Raw genomic sequence first — 20,984 nt, 5'->3', positions numbered from 1 at the left:
AAGGCATGTGGCATTGGACTGCTAGAGCCATTGGGGACCTGGGGGAATCCAACAAACTTCACGTCTTATATTAACTCACAGCTAGTACTGTAAGAACCACTGTGAGAAATAGATCTGAAATGCTACTTTATCAAACAGGTATAAAAATGAATATATGTACTCACCAATAAACTCGATGGCTTCTGGGAAAAACTGAGATAGGTTTTGACTCCAGTGGTCAGATATAGGAATCTGCTTGTAGTGGAATTCGCCATCTTTCTCAAAAATATTGGGTAGATTTGGGGTGACATTAAGGATGTAACGGATGCCTAGCTTGGCCAGAGTGTCCATGTTCCCAGAATCCCTTGCACTTCCCAGATACAAATGGGGCAGAATTTGCACAGGGAATGATGGGGGCTGGTTGCGAGGACTCATGCCTTCGGAGTCCACCCCACTTAGCGGCTCCCGGTCAAGGTCAGACTCAACATCAGAGCAGTCCGAGGCAATGCACAGGCCTCCTAGTCCTAGCACTGGGGTTGGTGGAAGTGGTGAGCTACTGGCACAACTGGTGGAGTCTAGGTTGGTTTCACAATGGTGAGGAAACTCAGCCTGAAACTTGCTGAAGCCACCTGCGGAAGTGAGAAATAAATGATAAATAAATATATTATTTCCATTTTTAGGCGCGGGGGCAGACGTTATGCTAAACCAATAGTTATAAGAATTTAGTTAAAAGACTTCATCCTCCCATTTGAAAACCATGCATCAGAATCAACTTATGTCACCCTACTTATACTGTTTGTTCAAGTACCTAAAGTTTAAAGCCGAAATTGAGGGCAATATTGGAGTTTTCATTTTTTGACCAAAACAGAGGGGCCGGGGCTTAGGGACATTTTGATAGAATAACTGTTGAAAAACCATGCACCAGAATCAACTTTTCTCAGTGAAGTGATACAGTTCATTTGCATTTACTCTCTTGCAAAAGTAACTATATTGTAACTACAGTATATAGTTCAAATCAGTGGTTCTACAGCCAGTGGCCCCAGGGGACCTAGGCCCCGTGGGGTGCCTCAAGACACATGCAGTGGTGTCTCTGGCTGGTGGGCCCAGACCACAACAAATCATTTATGGTCAAGATTATCACCTTGACCAAAGCAATACTGTGGCTGCCAGTTATAAAATATGTGGACAGTTAGAACCACAACTATGTCCAATAACTGAAACGAAGGGTTACAGTTAAGCATAATTTACTTAAATGAATACAAACTTTTGGACTGGGGTGCCTTGATGAAAATTTTGATACTCTAGGGTGCCTTGATTCAAGTAAGTTTGGGAATCATTGGTATAGACAATTTATAAATGTAAAAATAAATAAAAATAGTATAGTAATAATAATAATAAAGTTAATTATATAGCACTATTCTCCTAATAGGACTCAAAGTGCTTTACGTTTGCATTTACAGCACAAAATACAAAGTTACGGACAATAAGTAAATGCTGAGTAAACAGGAAAGTCTTCTGTGTTTTTGAAGGATTCTAGAATGGAGGACTCTCGAAGTGTGTGGGGAAGTGAGTACCATAGAGTACGATACACTTGGCCATAGGCTTGACCGCCAAATGAATTATGGGAGATTCTAGTTACTGTTAACAGCACTTTATCTATAGATTGCAGTAAACAAGCAGGGCAGCATGGAATCAGTAGCTGCTTCAGGTACCTTTGTTGCCTGGTCATGTAGGGCTTTGACAGTCAGCAAGCTAATCTTGAAAACAATTCACCACAGGCAGCCAATGAAGGGAGTATAAAATGGGTGGTATGTGGAGGGTGTAGTAGAATGGAGCAGGTTGGTTAATGGCCTGGCAGCTGCATTAATGTACCAGATGTAAGTAGTACAACTCTTTTTCTGGGAGACCAAGGTTGAGGGTAATGCAGTAGTCCAGGCATGATGATATAAATGTATGTGTTACTTCACGTAAATCTTTTGAGGGAACTAAGGGGCCTGCTTCTGGTTTACCGAGCACCTGAAACGCCGCCCACTGCCCTACCGGGATGTGCAGGGATGAGCAGGCAGCAGCCTTGGAGTCCCTTGTGACAGACTGAGGTGATGTTGTGTCTTCAGTAGATTGAAGGTATGTGTATTTCATCACTCTCAACCAATTGAAGACTAGAGATGGCCACCAGTTTGGTTGCCATTGATGGCAATTAGATAAGTGGTCATTGATGGTTGATAACTATTCACTGGATAAGCGTCAATGGTTTCACCAACCAATGGTAATCCCTGTCTTTTGAATGACTGGCCCTTGGGCCAATCAGAGCCTAGCATGGGGGTTTAGTCAGTGTCAAGGAGTGGAGCTATGTTCTATGTCCCAGCATCTTGTATAAAACCAAAAACATTTGGATATGCTGTACCATCGATGGAAGGAAACCACCAGGACTCCCCCCCCCCCCCCCCTCACTGACTTGAGGTTTACATTCAACCAACTCTATAGCAGATGGAAGATTAAATAACAGAGGTATTAAGAGTTGCACCCAAGCCTGTTTTGTGGATGTTGGTATGGTGCCCTGAATTGTATTCTATGCAAAGTTGGTCAAATTCAGACAGATTGCTTGTGCCTAGTATAGGCTGGAACATATTTGTTGTGATGATGACTATTTAACCCTGGGGTTCCCAAACTCATTCTTCAGGGACCCCAACAGTTCACATTCCCGAGGTCAGCCAGCAGGTACATGGGTCTACTTATTACTTAATGACACGTATATAAAAAATCCACAGGTGGAGTTAATTATTTGACATATGAGTCTGCATGGAGACCTGGAAAACCTGTGTTGTTGCGGGTCCTTGCGGAACCAGTGACTTACAGTAACTAATCAGGCGCATATGGGTGATTATCCTCATTTATTTCCGTACACACAATAAAAATGCAATTGCATCCACATTGCGTGCATCCCTGATCCAGGACTGTATTATTTTAGATGGGATTTATTGTAAAATAATGCTACAACAGATGTCCTCATTCTATAATTAATCATTCTATAATTAGCCCTTATTGTCTATGTTTCGGATCCCCCCCCCCCCCATGTTGCGTTCCCATGGTTGGACTGTTTCCTGGTAACTGAAAATAATTGTTACGGTCTTCAATACAACATAACACAATGCGCATGAATGGGATATAATTGAAATGTCTAAATGTATTTTGTTTCTGTATCTTTCTAGCCTGTTTTCAAATTTCGCAAATAAAAATTATAAATCAACACATACAAAAATGACCGACTGCCATGGAAAGAACAAAAATAAAACGAGCTGGTTTCGTAAGGCTTGGAACAGTCTTTGATGACCTGTTGAGTTACCGTCCTCGACAATGAATCATTTGCAGTAAATAAAGAATTACACATGATGGATTACAAAAGATTCTGATTTAGACAACAAAGTCAATAAGTGAACTATTGACAGCCGACTTGCAGAACAGCTATAAATAGGTGATGTTCTCATAAGTCCCCGGTGAAGGTCTGGCCATCGACAGGAAGGTTCTATAAAAGGAGATAGTTTATCCTTCACTTAGCTTGTGCATGTGTGTAGGTTACTTAACAGGAAAACCGGAGGACATAATTCATAGTAAAAGCATCACTTTGTTTCATGTATTCAAATAAATGGCCATCTGAAATGTCCAAGCCCTAACCAAGGTTTTTAAGGTTCATTCCTGAAAAAGTTTTTGAAAAAATATGTGAATTATTGACCATCTCCATAATACCGCTTATGTTGATCTGCTTACTGACTACAATTCCTAACAATTATTGTTCCATATAATATTAGGTCTGTTGAAGAGAATCATTTAAAACAGACAGCGGGCATAAATGCCACAGTGGAGCCTCAGACCCTGGCTCCTCCAGCCTCCAGTATTTGGCTCCCAGTAAAGTCACAATAACCACTTGCAGACGAGACAGCCACCGGTTCTCCTGGGAGAGGCATTCAAATGTCCGTCACTGTGACATTAAAGCAGCGACTAACCAGCTGTTAGATGCAAATGCCCATCTTGCATTAACTAATTGAATATCGATGCCTCAAAGCCACCAAGGCAGCCCCAACTTTAACCCTTACCATCTCCTGCACCACAATTTACTCTCCATCGCCATCTCTCCACCAGTTGCAAAATAAATACATAAGCCGTAATGAAAGCGGCCTAGCAAGACTCTCATGTTGCCCACCCCTACAAAATTGGCGCCCTAGGCATGTGTCTCAGATGCTTAATGGGAATCCACCAGTGGCCTGGATGCATGCAGTTCCTTAGACTGTCTACTACTCTACGTGTTCCCAGAACCAAATGGTTCTAAGTTCTATTGAAGATGGAATGTTCTCATAGCAACCAATCAGATTCTATGAATTATCTTCTAGAAGGTGCTAAATAGATTTGAAGTAGAATCTTATTGGTTGCTATGGGCAACATCCCATCTTCAATAGAACTCCCAAATTAACCAGTGTGAGTGTGTGTGTGTGTGTGTGTGTGGTAATTGCCTAAGTAGCAGAGGTTGTCCAAAAGCTTCTATATCCCCTTGCCAGCTGTCCCATGTCTGAAGGGGTGTGGATCGTATTATCGACCCGACTTAGGTCGACAGTCATTACGTCGACACTGTTGGGTCAACAGGCAACTAGGTCGACAGGGTTCTAGGTTAACATGGGTGAAGGTCGACAGGTGTCTAGGTCGACATGGGACAAGGTCGACATGGGTTTAGGTGGACAAATGCATTAGGTTGACATGGGTTAGGTCGACAGGTTTTGAGGTCGACATGGTTTTTTGTTTTTTTTACCCGAATGTCGACACAGTCGATGTGGACACAGTTGGAAGTCAACCGCAGACCCTCACATGGCTCGTTTAGCTTTGTATGCTTCGGCCAGGTGCCTTGCTGCGCTCGGCACACTATTTTATTCCACCACCATGCCCTAGTGGATGGTAGGGCATGAAATACCGCCTGTCGGCACATGTCGGCTCAAAAAGACTGTGAAAAAACCCATGTCGACCTCGCGACCTGTCGACCTTACCTATGCCGACCTAACACATTTGTCGACCTTGTCCCATGTCGACCTAGACACCTGTCAACCTTCATCCATGTCGACCTAGAACCCTGTCAACGGTGTCGACCTAATGACTGTCGACCTAAGTCGGATTAACAATACGACCATATCCCGTCTGAAGTATAAACATACTTTTATATAAAAAAGTATTTATTGACTTAAAAATGGCAAACAGAAAAAAATTAGCTTATGTGGCAGATTAATGAGAACACTTACAATGGAAAACTATAATTAACATGCCTTGTAATATGTTGTGTAAAATGAAATTTGATTGAGACCTGCAATGTGTTTTCATTAGCCAAAATATTAGGTTTCCGGGAAATGTGATATTTTGGTTTATCATCTCCCTTCTTCAGTACTTTGCTTAGTTTGCGTTTCTAAGTTGCAGGTGTCGCTGCTGCCTTAGGCTAGTATTTGTGAGAAGGACAGAGGGCAGTAGCAGAAAATGTCCCCATCTGTGCAGATGCACTTTGTACATATACAAGCTGTACAGAACTGGCATTACGGAGCAGTGTGTGTGAGGTGCAGGATTAGCCGGTGCTATCAGTGGTTTTACTAGAAATGTTGCACCCTCTTGTCAAAAATGTTTCTGGGGCTAACCCACCCATCCCCTACATTAATTATATATATTTATTATTTACCTACATGCTAGTTTCATTGTTGCCAGGGGTTACATGCTCATTGCCAGGCATTTCATGTTCATTGCCAGGGGTTACATGCTCATTGCCAGGGGTTACGTGCTCATTGCCAAGGGTTTAATGCTCATTGCCAAGGGTTTAATGCTCATTGCCCAGATTTCACGATCGTTGCCAGGGCTTACATGCACATTGCCAGCAGTTTATTTTATGCTCGCTGTCAAGGAGATACATGCTCGTTCCTAGGGGGGAGGAGCACACAGTGTAAAAGCACTGCTCTCCCCTGACAGATGCTAGAGGTCCAGTAGGACCTCTAGCGTCTGCCTCCTCCAAGGTGGTGGCCATTTTTGGAGGGGTGCAGGGTCTCTATCTGTAGATTCCATGCAGACAGATACCCTGCACCCCCTGGCGCCTGCTCCCCGATATCAGTGCTTGGGTTGCAGTGGTGTTGTTACGCCACTGGGTGCTATAACTGGAGCAATAGGGACTCTATTATTAATGACAACGCACCCATTTGTGATATATACATGGTACAGTATATCATTGGTGAAGTGGTTACTGTTGTGTGCCACTTGGCAGGCGGGCAAGGAAAGAGAGCAGAAGTCACAACTAGACATGTTCAGATCTCGCCTGGTTGCCGGATGGGGTGTAGAGTTTTTCGCACTAGCCACCAAGATTGGGATCTGATTTTTAAATTACTGTAGCAATCCTATAGATATTTTTATCACACTAGCCACTGGGACTAGAGATCTACTTTTAACACCAGCCACCTGGACTGCGGGTTTGCTTTTTATACTAGCCACATGACTGGGGAGGAGCAGATTCTGAATTTGGTACTTGTGAACCAGTATTGGAGGGTCTGCTGTCTAAACTAGCCATAATGCCGTGGGTCTATTTTTATTATATTACCCAGTCAAAGAATTTTTGAATTTATACTAGTCACCAGAACTCGCATCAAAATATTTTTTTTACACCAGCCACCAAAACCTGGTTCTGGTTTTTTTTTTTCAACAGCCATTAGGACTGAGATCAAATATCGACACTAGCCAATTTGTTGGGCTAAAGAGAGAATACAGCATTAGCCATGGATAATACATACTGGGACTGATGGTTTGGGAATTGCGTATGGATTTGTGAGTGGATTACAATTAGCAATTCATTCGCAATTCTCTCGCAATTTAGCAAGGGCCGGCGTAATTCAGAATCAGGCCCACTGAGTGGATCGGAAAACAGGGTTAATCAAAATACCTCTGCAAAACTTTTCTGTTTCAAAAAGATTGAATGCATGTAACTTTTTGTATTCCTTTAACTAGTCTGGATTGAATTCATAACATAAGAATTACTATGGGCAACATCCCATCTTCAACAGAACTCTTAGTAAATTTACCCCACAGTATGCAGTTTATTTGAATACTAAAAAAAGAGGGGAAAAACCCAATGAATAGCTCTATTTGAGCCGGTGTATGTGTCATTGTGGCAATCACTAGAATAGGAAATAAAGGCTGGAGAAAGTTTCTCCATAGATAAAAGTTGCCGCCACAAGTATAAAACGCCTATCTAACACACCTGTCTATATCATATGATTGATTAACTGAATGAAATATAAAGGCATTGGGGGTCCCACGTTGTAGGGATAGAAATATCCCGTTTTAACCACATGTCTGTATATGTTATATGTCGGTGTTTTATTTTGCTTTTTAGTATGCAATTAATAAAAGTTACATTTCATTGTTAAATTCTCCTTGGTGCGCCACATAGCGACATTCTTCCTGTTCTTCTTTGCCTTATTTGAATACTAGGTGATTCCTCGCGTCCTACGGGTGCTCTTCACATCGTCGTAAGCGGCTCCGCCCACTTAACATGTGAACGCCTTTAGTGTGTGAAATCAGGTTTGTATTATATGGAGGATTACCTGTATTGGTACTATAGTTAGAGGTTTAATTTTTAAGATGAAAAGGGCATTTGATTGTGAAGAAGGTGTAGGTTATTTTGTTGGTATGAACAGTGTTTACAGACGATTGGTGTGGCTGGTTGCAGGGGTAATACGGAATGTAGAGGGGCAGGTGGATGTGGAGGTGCTGTGTGTGGTGAAAGAGGGGTCTTGGTGTCACTGGAGGGGAGGTTTTTTTTGCGAGTGGTGGAGTTGGAGGTGCATGTGGGTGTGTGAGGTGCAGGGGTGAGGGTGCTGTAGGGTGGGGGTGGTTGACACCAGTGTTGGGGGGGGGCGGTTGTGGGGTCTGGGGGTGGGTTAGGGAAGGGGTTTGGGCATGTTGTGGATGTGTGAAAGGCCGGTGTAGCGTTGGTGGGGGAGGGGTGGTGTGGGAGGGGCGGTTGTCGTGTTTGCACAAGTGGATGGCGGGGTGCTGTGGGTCGTGGTGGAGGAGCGGGTGCGGTGGTGTGGTGTGTGTTGTAGCATGGTGTATGGCAGAGGTGTGCGCGTGTTTGGCGGTTGGGTGCTTGTGGGTGGTGTGGGTGAGCTAGTGTGAGGTGCGAGATAGTGTGGATGGTGGAGTTACACATGTGGTGGTGGTCCGTGTGGGTGGTGTGTGTAGGTGTGGTGCGTGGGTGGGTACTTGTGTACTTTCACGGCTCCCATCACATGCCAAATGTAGTGGCATGCGATGGCATGCGATTTTTGCATTTTTAGTATTTTTGAAAAATCGCATGCGATCACATGCTATTTTTAACAGAAATGCATCCAAATGTATTGAAATTAGTATCAAACATGTTCAATGGCCCCCAAATGTCATTTTTGAGGCTGTACCACCCCCAATATCAACGCAAACCCGAAGCGTGGCGAGCGAGCCCGCGAGGGGCGGCGGTACGCGTCCTACAACCTTTTCATACCCCCACTATCCACGTCGGCGTGGAGTTGAGAATAGAAAGTGTGGCGAGCGCAGTGAGCCACCGAGCCCAAAGAGTGGCGAGCGCAGCGAGCCCCGCGAGGGGACGCGGACACCTGTGAAGCCCGCGAGGGGACGCATATACCTATGAAGGTATCAGTGTCCCCTCGCGGGGCTCACCACGCTTCGGGCTCGGTGGCTTGCTGCACTCGCCACACTTTCTATTCTCAACTCTACGCCGACGTGGATAGTGGGGGTATGAAAAGGTCGTAGGACGCGTACCGCCGCCCCTCGTGGGCTCGCTGCGCTCGCCAAGCTTCGGGTTCGCGTTGATAGTGGGGGTGGTACAGCCTCAAAAATGACATTTGGGGGCCATTGAACATGTTTGATACTAATTTCAATGCATTTGGATGCATTTCTGTTAAAAATCGCATGCGATCACATTCGATCGAATCGCATGCGATGCGATTTTTTTCCTATACGATGGACATCGTGGGAGCCGTGAATGTACACAAGTACCCGTGAGTGCACCGGTTGCAAAACATGCATTTGCGGGTGTGCTGTGGGAAGTGTGTGGTGTGGTTGGGAGACAGATGGGTGCGTGGGTAATGCGGGAGGGGGATAGGGCGGGTGCAGTGTTTGTGCTGCTTGTTGTGGGGGTACTGCGGGATGGAGAGGGGCAGGTGCAGTGTTTTTGCAGGTGGATGTGGGGGTGCTGCTAGTGTTGGGGGGGGTTATGTTGTTGTAGGTAGGGGTGTGGTGGGTGTGTGAAGGTTGGGTGCAAGGGTGCTATGGGTGTGAAAAGGCATTTTAGGGGTGGTGTGTGTTGTGAAGTGGGGGATGGGGGGAAATTGTGTGTGGTGGAGTGTATGTGGGGTGGTTGGCCATGTGGGTGGTGTGGGTTGGTTAGGTGTGGTGGTGCACGGTTTTAGTGCGGTGCATTTGCGGTGGTGCTGTGGGTGTAGTAGCAAGGGTAGTGTGTTAGAGTGAGGCATGGGTGTGTCGGCAGTGTAGGTAGGGGATGGGCGGGTATGGTGTTGCCATGGGTGGGTGCATGGATACTTTAAGTTAAGGAATTTGGGGTGGAGGTGTGGTGTGTGTTGGTATATTCGTACCAGGAGGGGCAGGTGAAGTGTTTTGGCAGGTAGATGGGGGAGTGTAGTGTAGGTGTGGGAGGGGCAGTTGTCGTGGTTGTGCAAGTGGATGCGGGGTTCCTGTGGGTGCTGGAGGGGTGGTTGTTGTTGCGTGCGTATTGTAGTGGTGTGGGTGGGGGAGGGTGCTTATTGGTGTGGGGGCGGTGGTGGTGTGGGACGGGTGGGCCTGTTGTTAATGCGGTAGGGTTATGGGCAGGTAGAGTGTTGTGGTGGTCTAGGGGGGTTAGGAGGTTTGGGTGTTGGGGTGGTGAGGGTTAGTGCATTTGTAGTGCGGTTGGAGAAGTGGGGTACGTGGCATGGCTGGAAGGTGGGTGACAGTGTACAGTGGTAGGGGTGGGTGTTCTGCAAGATAGTTAGGCTGCTGGGAGGGGGATGTGTATACACTGTATTTAGGCTTGCAGGGGTGTACTGTATAAATAGAGTTAGGCTTGCGGAGGGAGAGGGTGTATAGGTAGAGTTGGGGTGTGTGTGTGATTACTAACCTGGGCTTAAAAGGAGGCAGCTTTTGGGGGACACGCCAGACCAATGAACTATTGCATCCTATGGGGACCTCCGCTTCCAGGTTCACTGCAGTCTAGGGATGGCCATCGACCATCAATGAGTCAAAATCATTAATGGTTTATGGCCGATGTGGAAAACTTTTGCCATTGATGGGGAGAACCAGATGGTTTCCCTACATCGATGGCACAGCAGAGAGCAGACACATGTGCGGGGAGGGAGAGACACTCTATGAATCCCTCTGCCAGCCTGCACACACATACTGGCACTGTGCCAGTTAAGTTAAAGCTTGAAGGGGGGGTGAGGCTGTGAGCAGCGTGTGCGGGGAGGGGGGGCAGCTGGGAGTCCCCCCAGCATGAGGAATAGACTCTGTGCACATGCGCACAGTGTCTATTCAGCGACACAGTGGACTAAAAGGGTGGGTGACCCGGCGGGACATAATTTGCATATGCCCCACCTTCATTTGCATAGGTCACGCCCCTTTTTCCGCGAGGGTCCCGCTTCATACACTGAAGAAGTTGGGAGGTATGTGGCTGTGCCGGTGATTCCCAATCACTGCATAATGTGTGTGGGCTGTGGGGATGTGTGCACATGATGGGGAACTTTTTCGGTTCCCTGCAGCAGCTGAGCTATAGTGTTTGTGAGGACTGGAGTCTGTGACTGTGTGTATAACTCTGCCCATGACTCCGCCCAGCGTTATACACACAGTCACAGACTGACAGTTCTGGCTAAATATATAAGAGATATCTGCACATTTATTTCACTTTTGGTCTAGCCAAGATCGATAGGGTTGTGCAACTGTCATAGTAATATGGGTCAATCCTATTAAACTAATCTTAAGGCCTGGGCGAAAGTTTATGCTTATGCAATTCTCAAAAGTTTTGTACAGTGAAAATGTTCAGGTGCATCACTGGTGTACCACCACGATCCCTGTTGCTGAATTTAATTGTTTGCAGTGATATCCTCAATAAACATTTTTTTCCCAGATTTGGTCTCGTTACTTTTTCTACAAACCCTGTAGATGTGTAAGATGATAGGTGTCATTGATGCAGCGTTTAAACACCCTTCATATATGGGGCAGTGAGCACTTATGTGCAAACTGTTGCATCAACGATTCTCACCTACGAAATCATTGCAGCTTATAGGATTGACCCCATTGTCTCAAAATAAAGTTTCCTTACCTTGCAAGTAGTAGGCTTGGCACCCCTCCTTCCGAAGCTTATGAAGAAGAGTCACAAGGATGGGCTCCTGTTCCTCTGTTTGGCGCCCTGGGAGGCTGGCAGTGCACTCATCATACAACAATGCCACCTCTCTCACTGCTGGTGGTGATCCTGGGAGCAAGGAGTGGGCAGAGAGATTGCCCTTGCGTAGCCTGCGAAGCATCAGGCCTGGCAGCGCTACATGTAGTGCTTTCTCCACGTGGGAAGAGTCATACAGCTCCCTGCTACGGCAGTCCAGGATGCGAACGTTCTGGGCAGGAGAGTCCAGCTCATCCCGCAGCCAAATGGTCGATTTACCCAGAGACTCCATCTGCTCAGCTCACTTAGGGAAAACCATGGGAGGGAAGGGGCAGCAGAGTCTGTGCAACGATTTAATTTATCCTAATAGTTTGGGCGTACGTCCTCAAAGTATGGAGGTGTTATCAACACCAGTGCGACATTTTTCTTTCTTGTTTCAGGGCATTTCCCTGGAGGACAGAAAAATAAAAAAATAAATTAAATAAAAATTTTAAGTAATCACAGATGAGAAAATTTTCTGAAACTATTGTGTTTATGTTCAGATATATTATTTGTCTAGTTTTCAGAAATATTTTACAAACATATTTCTCCACCTCTGCAAACTTCTTTACATTTGGAAACAATGATGTGGACAGTGGCTCTGTGGAGGATAGGGGCTGCCTCGATGCCAGCTTCGGCAGCAGTCCATAGAAGCATAATAACATTCCCGGATCCTTCGCAGAACCTGTTTTTATGGGCTGACACCGCAGCAGGCCGTAGATGCATCCCAGAAGAAGGGTACACCTACCATTGGGAGTGCCTTGGGTGACTGGCAGGTCGTACTTCCAATAAGAAGCCACTGCCAGTCATAGTGAAGCCAGTGCAGTCCCACAGACAGCATCTTGCTTCATTACAGTGGCGGTTTTACCTAGGGGGGAGTTGCATCCAATAGGTAAAAACCTCCACTGGATGTGGATATTGTTATTCAGGCTATTTTTGATCACCTTGAAGCCTGCTTATGGTTAGGGAGGAGTACCTAATACCCTGATTATTCCAAGTTTGCTGATGCCAGCTCATCAATACATTTTGCATTAGGTTTCAGTAAATTGATGCCAGTAGATCACCACTAAATAAGAGAACAAAAAGTAGACCCCGGGTCACAAAAGTTCGGCACCCCTTCTCTACATCTAATACAGGAGAGCAGGTGAAGCATAAAAATACATAAAGAACTATATCGCCAAGTCTGTACACCGCACACCATTAACGATCCTTTTCCTCGCCTGAAATGGATGCCCTCGTTTACAACGGCCATGTTGCAGCTGCAGCAAGGCTGTCACCCTCAAGTTATCTGGCCATTATAAGCTGCCAGTCCCAGCTATTTGGGCATGACAAGAACTTAAACTCAGCTACCAGGGCATGGTAAACAGCCACAGCAAGCTACACTTGTAAGATAAGAAGACAGCCCTAGCACCTTGGGCATGATAATAAATCATATAATGCAGCTAGCCCTAGCTACCCGGGCATAATAAGCTGACTGAGCACTTACATTGGCACTGCATGGTCCATTCAGTCTATTCAAGGCCCCATATCACTGGTCCCCTCATACTCTTCTGATTGTGAACCAGCCTGTGCATGGTAAGACATACATACAGCCCTAGTACATGGGCATGATAAACAACCAGACTGAGCTAGCAGCCAGCCCATCTGTCCAGGTATGAGAAGCAGACAGATTCATCTACTTGAGCATTAGGGCCATCCTCAGTTACCTGGACATTAGAAGCAGTCAGCCTCAGCTGCTTGGGCATTAGAAGCAGCCACTCACAGATACCCAGGCATTAAAAGCAGCCAGCCTCAGATATCCGGGCATTATAAGAAGCCACCCACAGCTAACCAGACATTAGAAGCAGCCAGCCTCAGCTACCTGGACACTAGAAGCAGCCAGCGTCAGCTACCTGGGCATTAGAAGCAGCCAGCCTCAGCTACCTGGACACTAGAAGCAGCCAGCCTCAAGTGCTTGGGCATTCGAAGCAGCCACTCACAGCTACCAAGGCATTAGAATAAGCCAGTCTCAGATACCCGGGCATTAGAAGCAGCCAGCCTCAGCTACCCGGGCACTAGAAGCATCCAGCCTCAGCTACCCGGGTATTACAAGTGGCCAGTCTCATCTACTGTACCTGGGCACTAGAAGCAGCCAGCCTCAGCTACCTGGGCCTTAGAAGCAGCCAGCCTCAGCTACCTGGGCATTAGAAGCAGCCAGCCTCAGCTACCTGGGCACTAGAAGCAGCCAGCCTCAGATACCCGGGCACTAGAATCAGCCAGCCTCAGCTACCTGGGCATTAGAAGCAGCCAGCCTCAACTACCTGGGCATTAGAAGCAGCCAGCCTAAGCTACACGGGCATTAGATGCAGCCAGCCTCAGCTACCCAGGCATTAGAAGCAGCCTGCCTCAGATACCCGGGCACTAGAAGCAGCCAGCCTCAGCTACCCAGGCATTAGAAGCAGCCACCCTCAGCTACCCGGGCAGTAGAAGCAGCCACCCTCAGCTACCCGGGCATTAGAAGCAGCCAGCCTCAGCTACCCGGGCATTAGAAGCAGCCAGCCTCAGCTACCCAGGCAGTAGAAGCAGCCAGCCTCAGCTACCCAGGCATTAGAAGCAGCCACCCTCAGCTACCCGGGCAGTAGAAGCAGCCACCCTCAGCTACCTGGGCCTTAGAAGCAGCCTGCCTCAGCTACCTGGGCATTAGAAGCAGCCAGCCTCAGCTACCCAGGCAGTAGAAGCAGCCAGCCTCAGCTACCCAGGCAGAAGAAGCAGCCAGCCTCCGCTACCTAGGCAATAGAAGCAGCCAGCCTCAGCTACCCGGGCTTTAGAAGCAGCTACTGTACCAGGAGTTTAAGAGTCCCCTGCTGTTTTATCCTAATCTTTTCCCTGAGATATAAATAATAACTGATATTTAACATGCTATGCTACTGGTCATTTTATCAGCGTCCTGACACAGACAAGATAGCTGTATCAATAACATCTGTCCATTTATTTGTCCACTTAGAATGACAATAAAAGTGCTTGATGCTGGACAAACACATTAATTATCAACAGACAACTGGTTTAAAGGTTTCTCATAAATCATGACCGGATACAAGGATGTCAGCTGATAAGGCAACAAGCCTCATAAATGAGAAAAAAACAGCTTGCTGCAGCCCTGAGGATAGAAGTGTCTGGTACACATATGACATAAAATACCATAAATACAAGGTACGGACAGGTACAACTGATATTAATGTGGTTCTAATTTTTACAGTTTAAGACCTTACACAATGGGCCTAATTTAGGATTGCTCAAAGCGATCCGAATTCGGCTCTAGCCACAGAGTCGCAACACTTTATTGTGGTAAAAATAAACATCAAAATCTATATACAGGTAGTTCCTCCAGTATTTGTTCTCAAAGTGAGTAACAGGTAGCCAGTGTTGGGAGCATTAACAAAATCACAGGTCAGTCTGGACTATCGTCTTCCACAACGGTATAGGGTATCTTAGGTGAGTCGCAAGCAGGAGGAGGAGTTTGCAGGTGCACACTAAATATATATGCTAGACCTTTTAATATCTTGCTATATTGCAATTTCAATCACCCCTTTAGTTTGTTAAAAAAAAAAAAAAAATGCAATATAGCAAGATATTAAAAGGTCTAGCATATATATTTAGTGTGCACCTGCAAACTCCTCCTCCTGCTTGCTGCACTACAAGTCTCAGCAGGTAGCACCTCATGTCCAGGGTGAGCAGTTTAGGGCCCCTCCCCCTATATCTTAGGTGAGTCACTCGTGTCACTTGCACAGAGGTCCTATGTCCGATGTTTTCGCTTTTGTACGGCTGTGAGGCATTATGTGCAGCTGCTATGGGGCCCAGAGCTGAAGGGGGGCCATCTTTACTGTGTAAGTTATATGTGCTATATTCATTCATCACCATTTGTTTGTACATTTGGGCCCTTACACACTCTTGCTATGTGGCCTACTAATATCTATTTATGCCCCTGTCGTTGGCCGCCTCTATACACAAGACAGAGGCTGATACATTAGCATATTTTCTTATTTGCATTGCAAATGTGAATGCAGTAGCACATGTAACGACGTGGACCTCTGTATCCGTCTCACTGTGCTGGCATACATGGACTGGCAGAAATTCTGGGCAATACTCCGGTGAGCCAGTCTGACTCTGTTGGCAGCAAAATGTGTTGTTTATTTGGAGCAACTATATTAAACAAGCATTGCCATAAATTATACCCTCTGGCATCAATACTGTTTACTGCAAATGGTTAACGAATTAGGCAAAATCAGAAAAATACAATCATATACAGTTCTAAAGGCCATCGTGCACTCTCCTACGAGAGGAGTCACATCCAATTCCCCTTGAGCCGCCCGGGATTCTCCTGATGTATTGCATGCGATCGATCGCATTTCCTGCAGCTGGGAGGGGGTCCAACCCAGAGATCATACGTGTGGCACATATGATCTCCGGACATCAGACACATGCTATTCGGACCAATTTCACCCGATTTCTCGGCCCGATCCGCCGGAAGCAGCACGGACACGCTAGCGTTTGCAAATTTAGTGTTCGGGCACTGGTGCAAGCGCCGCATGTGCAGATCTTAAAAAATTTTGGAGATTTGCTAACAGGTGTGAATTAGCCTTTAATGTAAAGTTTTTATGTTTTGTTTTTATTAATTTTTTTCTATCTTCTAAAAATTAAGAAAGCTTGATTGTACATTTCTTTCAAGATTAAATCAATATTATTTTGATCCGTTGTAGCGGGGCCCCTAAAAGGTGAAGGGCCCATAGGTGCCTACTCTGGTAATTCGGCAATGATCTTCCAACGAAGCACTGAGATCGCAAATGCAGTTTTCACTTCCCCACTTTCGCATCCGAGTTAATACTTCTCAGTGCTGCGGCTTCCTGTTACGATGGCGAAGCAGGAAACACTATATCAGTTCGTAGCGTGCAGGTATAATACAGTTACCAAAGGTGGTCTCCTAAGGGATGGACAGGCGCTGGTATTAGGTTCAGATCCCAGCTGCTGTGCAGAAGTGGGGTAGTTAGTCCCACAAACAGGAAAGAAAAAAGAATGGTGGCACAGCGCTGATTTGAGGAGGAATAATCACCATGGGATATAAATTAAATTTGAATAAAAACACACATAAATTCAATACATAAAAAGGTACTTATGTATTATCTGGGCTCCCATGTTAAATGCACCCCATTTTTTCATATCCCTACTATCCAACTACGCATGGAGTTGATTTTATATAGTGTGGCGAGCGCAGCGAGCCACCGTGCCCGAAGCGTGGCGAGCGCAGCGAGGGGATGCGGTCTCATAAGAAAAACAGGAGCCCAGATATTACATAAGTACCCATAAAAAATACCATATCTTATATGTAATAGTTTTAATAAAGTGGTCTCACTGTCAGGATGGATATTGAAGCCACTATATCCATCCTGACAGTGAGACCACTTTATCAAAACTATTACATATAAGATATGGTATTTTTGATTATTATTATTATTTGATTATTTTTGATTATTCCTCCTCAAATCAGCGCTGTGCCACCATTCTTTTTTATTTTTTTTATAATACAGTTACCCCCAGGTATAGTGCATATTGGCTCTGTTCTAATTTTTGGGTCCGTTTCAGACCTGCTCGTTGAGCAGTGATTTCAGTCCCGTCTCCCATGGTGGAGTTTGGGCATGCGCCTAGGCTATAATGCGCATGTGCAGACCCCCGCAGTGAGCGCCTTCAGTGGAGGTTTTTTCGCATAGTGATTGGCAGCCTGGGTGCGTTCTGGGGTGGACACCCAGCGTTTCATGGGCGTGCCCACAAAACCGGTGGGCGTGCACATAGAAATGCCTGGCAGGCCCCATTGAATGCAGACGTTCCCTTCCCTGCTTAGGGTGGTCGGATTATATCACATGAAGTCAGCACCCGCCCCCAATTCGGAGAAAAGTAAGTCCTGGGCTACAAACAGAGGAGAAGTCATTTGATGGTGGTGAGCAACCATCGAATGATTTCACTTCTGTGCGGGTGCTTGCAAGCAAATTTGTAAGCATACACATCTGCCCGCAGCATAGCGAAGGGATCCGGCCGGCAAGTGGGGGTGTTCGCCGTGGGTTGGGATCATTTGGTCTACAGCATGATGGTCGACAGTCATTAGGTCGACACCATTAGGCCGACATGGTTCTAGGTCGACATGGGAAAAGGTCAACATGGTTCTAGGTCGACATGGTTCTAGGTCGAAGGGTCATTAGTTTGACAGGTCGTTAGTTCGACAATGTCTATGTCGACAGTCAAAAGGTCGACATGGGGTTTTTCAGGGTTTTTTAACTGAATGTCAACACAGTCGACATGGACACAGTTCCAAGTGCACCGCATCCCCTCGCATCGCTCTCTGCGCTCGGCACACGATTTTATTCTCCCACCACGCCCTAGTGGATGGTAGGGCGTGAAATACCACCTGTCGGCACATGTCGGCTCATAAAACAGTGAAAAACCCCATGTCGACCTTTTGACTGTCGACTTAGACATTGTCGAACTAACGACCTGTTGAACTAATGACCTTTCGACCTAGAACCATGTCGACCTTTTCCTATGTTGACCTAGACCCATGTCGACCTTTTCCCATGTCGACCTAATGGAGTCGACCTAATGACTGTCGACCATCATGCTGTAGACCAAATGACCGTATCCCGTTCGCCGTGGCGGCATTAACCTGCTCGCTAGGATCTGTATGTACACAGCCGAGCGAGCAGGTCTGAATCAGGCCCTTTAGTTGTTTTTTTTAAAACATTTTCTAAACTTGTACCATCCAAATGCCTTGTAGTTGCTCTTTGCATTGCAAATGAATAACATGCCCCTTTGTAGCACCACTGATTGAATGGAATTCTTACTGACAGTAATCACATATAGACATATAGAAGCCAACTTTTTAAAATGATTGGTGGGCTCACTTTAACACCCCCCCCCCACCCTCTCCTTCCCGCACAACCCCCCGCCCCCACCCTCCTTCCCATATGACAGGAATATGCCCTGCATAGACCCATATATTGGCTGCAGCAGCACCAATATTAGGACTCCCCCCTACACCCACAAAGCTGTGTAGACAGACACTCACCTCTTCATCCAATTCCTTATCCTGCTCCCAGATTGTGCCAGACAGCAGGTACTGTATCCTCACAATGCAGAATTACTATTTGGTCTGAGCCCCTTGGAAAACATAATGATCCACTGTGATTTAACTGGATGTTATTTAATTACTGTGTGTTGCTTTCAGGAAATACTTAAATGGCGTTAGGCAGATTGTTAATCCAGATCAGTAACGTCAATGTCCCAGATGCAAGCCCGCATACAGTATGTGACTGTTCCTGTTCTGCAAACTGTGCCTTTCTCTTCATTCAGAAAAATGTAGCTTGGCTTTCTGCGACTGGCCTGTGGCTGTGTGCGGGCTCAGTGATAGCAGGCATGTCCTCGTGGCACGATTACAGGAGGTGAGCGCATTCCAGGTGTCTATCCAAAGCCACAAGACATTCCAAGCTGCAATTCAGTTAAAACAGCCGCCCTCCTCTTTACCATACGTCTTTGGCGAGAAGGCATCCAGGTGTGTTCCAGTGTGGAAAATGAGATAAACACACACGCGCTTGCACGCAGAACCTGCTTTCCCGGTTCTCTTCAGTCCAGCGGAGAAAGTCCTGAAGTGTCACTGTGTGGAGTCTGGTTAAAGCTTTATCCTAGAGATCTGTAAAGATGAAAAAAAAGAGCAGAGAGTTTGCAAGACTGCGTTCACATGTGGGGAATAATGGACAAAACAGAGGGAGAGGCTTTTACTGCCCCTTTTCCTGGAAATCCACCCCCAATTTCCTCCCCCAAACCCCTCGCGTGTCTCCATGCTGCTAGCAGGTTTCCTATTGACATGACCTCAGCAGTGGAAGAGGATGTGACACAATCTCCTTCATCACACATCCAGCAGTGTTAAAGGAGCACACATGTGTGTGACAATGTACACTCGGAGTATCAGTAGAAGGGAGAACAGGGCATCAGAGAATTGGGGTCCTTCTACATTCAGGATCTACCTGCTGTGAATGAAAGTTTCAACCAATTAGTCAACAACTCAGATCATCTTCCACCTACTGGGAGTTGTAGTTCTGCCTTAGAACTATAAGGAAACACAGTATATGCATGGCTTTAACTGCCAGGCAAATAATCTCTGTTTAACTAAAAGCATTTTATTTGTAGTAAGTTATTCTGGAGTCGAAACGGTAAATCATTAGATTATTTATTTCTGACTGTAATATTATAATGCTCAATCCTTAATAAAAAATATTTGGGAAAAAAAAGATTATTTATTTCTGTTTAGTCTTTTATTTCCTCTCATACAAGGGGCAGATGTACTAAGCCTTGGCAGGTGAAAAGTGTTGCAGGCTGTTATGTGGAGTTGTAATAAGCAGTGCCATAACTAGACATTTTGTTGCCCTGTGCCAGAAAGGGAATTGGTACTCAGTGCTGCCGAGAGGACTGCTGGGTCCCGGTAACAACAACATTTAGGGCGTGGCCTAATAGCGGAAGGCATGGCCACACCCCCTTAGGAAAAAAAAAACAGGTACAAAAATATATTGCTGCAGCCGTGGTAGAGGAGGGGCAATTTGAGGGGGGTGGAGTTATTACACTAAGGCAGCGGCTCAGCAGCCTCTCATTTCAGAACACTGCAGCATGTGTTGTACTGCAGGTACTGCGCCCTGGGAGGGGGGGTGGCGGACCAGAGCCCCTGCCAGGCCCAGGCCTGTATAGTTAGTACTCTCCCCCCCCCAGTCCGCGAATATTTGTGGGAAAAGGGCTCTGATTAGTACTTGAATGTGTTCCCAACTTTCTCACACCCATCTGTACTGCTCCCATGAGACCAGGACATTTATAATTTTATCCAAATCATGATGCTTACATTTCCCCCCTTCTGTTGATTCCGTGCAATGTGCGTTTTTTCCCATCAGTATACTTCAACCCCACCGTGTGCTAATCCTGTAATGTGGATCTCCACTAACAGCTGTGACCCCAGATGGTTGCCTCAGATGGTTCCTTTGCGGGGAAGGATGTGCTTCAAGTGGATCTTTTCATACCAGGTATATTATACTGCCACACAAGTGTCCATTTTCCCAAATGTGTTGGCCCCTTATATGGCTGACCTCCTACAGTGTAACCTTTGTAGTGTGACCAACATAGCTGCCTCATCTGGTACACTTGTGGATAGAATGAGAAATACATGGACCTGATGTTTTTTGTTGGGATGCTACTTTATGCTGCATATCACCCCATTATGAATCACTTCATCTAGGGGTAACCTATTCCACCCAGAGTAATCCTACGAAGTGCACCCAAGATGGCTGCCTAACCTGGTATCTTGTTAGAGTGGAATACACAACCCTTGGAAGTTATTATACAAAATTCTTACACCAATCCTACATTATACTGTATTATTATTATTATTATTACTACCAATTCACATTATACTGCACAGTAGTGTCCATTGTGCACATTACACCACACAGTAATGTCTGTTATTCACATTACA

The 20,984-nt window shown here is 46.0% G+C and overlaps 1 protein-coding gene across 2 annotated transcripts in view; it reads right to left on the bottom strand.

Annotated features, from left to right (window-relative positions):
• The window catches only part of DUSP9 (dual specificity phosphatase 9), a 63,306-nt gene that overhangs the window by 6,660 nt on the left and 35,662 nt on the right, over positions 1-20,984 (bottom strand). For both annotated transcript variants that reach the window (XM_083159015.1, XM_083159014.1), the window contains exons 2-4: positions 18,540-19,160; positions 11,354-11,859; positions 165-608 (exon numbers count right to left, since the gene is read on the bottom strand). In XM_083159015.1, coding sequence (XP_083015141.1) covers positions 165-608; positions 11,354-11,702 — 793 coding nt within the window. In that variant the 5' untranslated portion in view covers positions 11,703-11,859; positions 18,540-19,160. The remainder of the gene's footprint in view (positions 1-164; positions 609-11,353; positions 11,860-18,539; positions 19,161-20,984) is intronic.

This window comes from Crinia signifera, chromosome 9 (assembly GCF_055691185.1).
Source record: "Crinia signifera chromosome 9, ASM5569118v1, whole genome shotgun sequence".
NCBI classification, from domain to species: Eukaryota; Metazoa; Chordata; class Amphibia; order Anura; family Myobatrachidae; genus Crinia; species Crinia signifera.
This window is presented reverse-complemented; position numbering and strand designations above follow the sequence as displayed.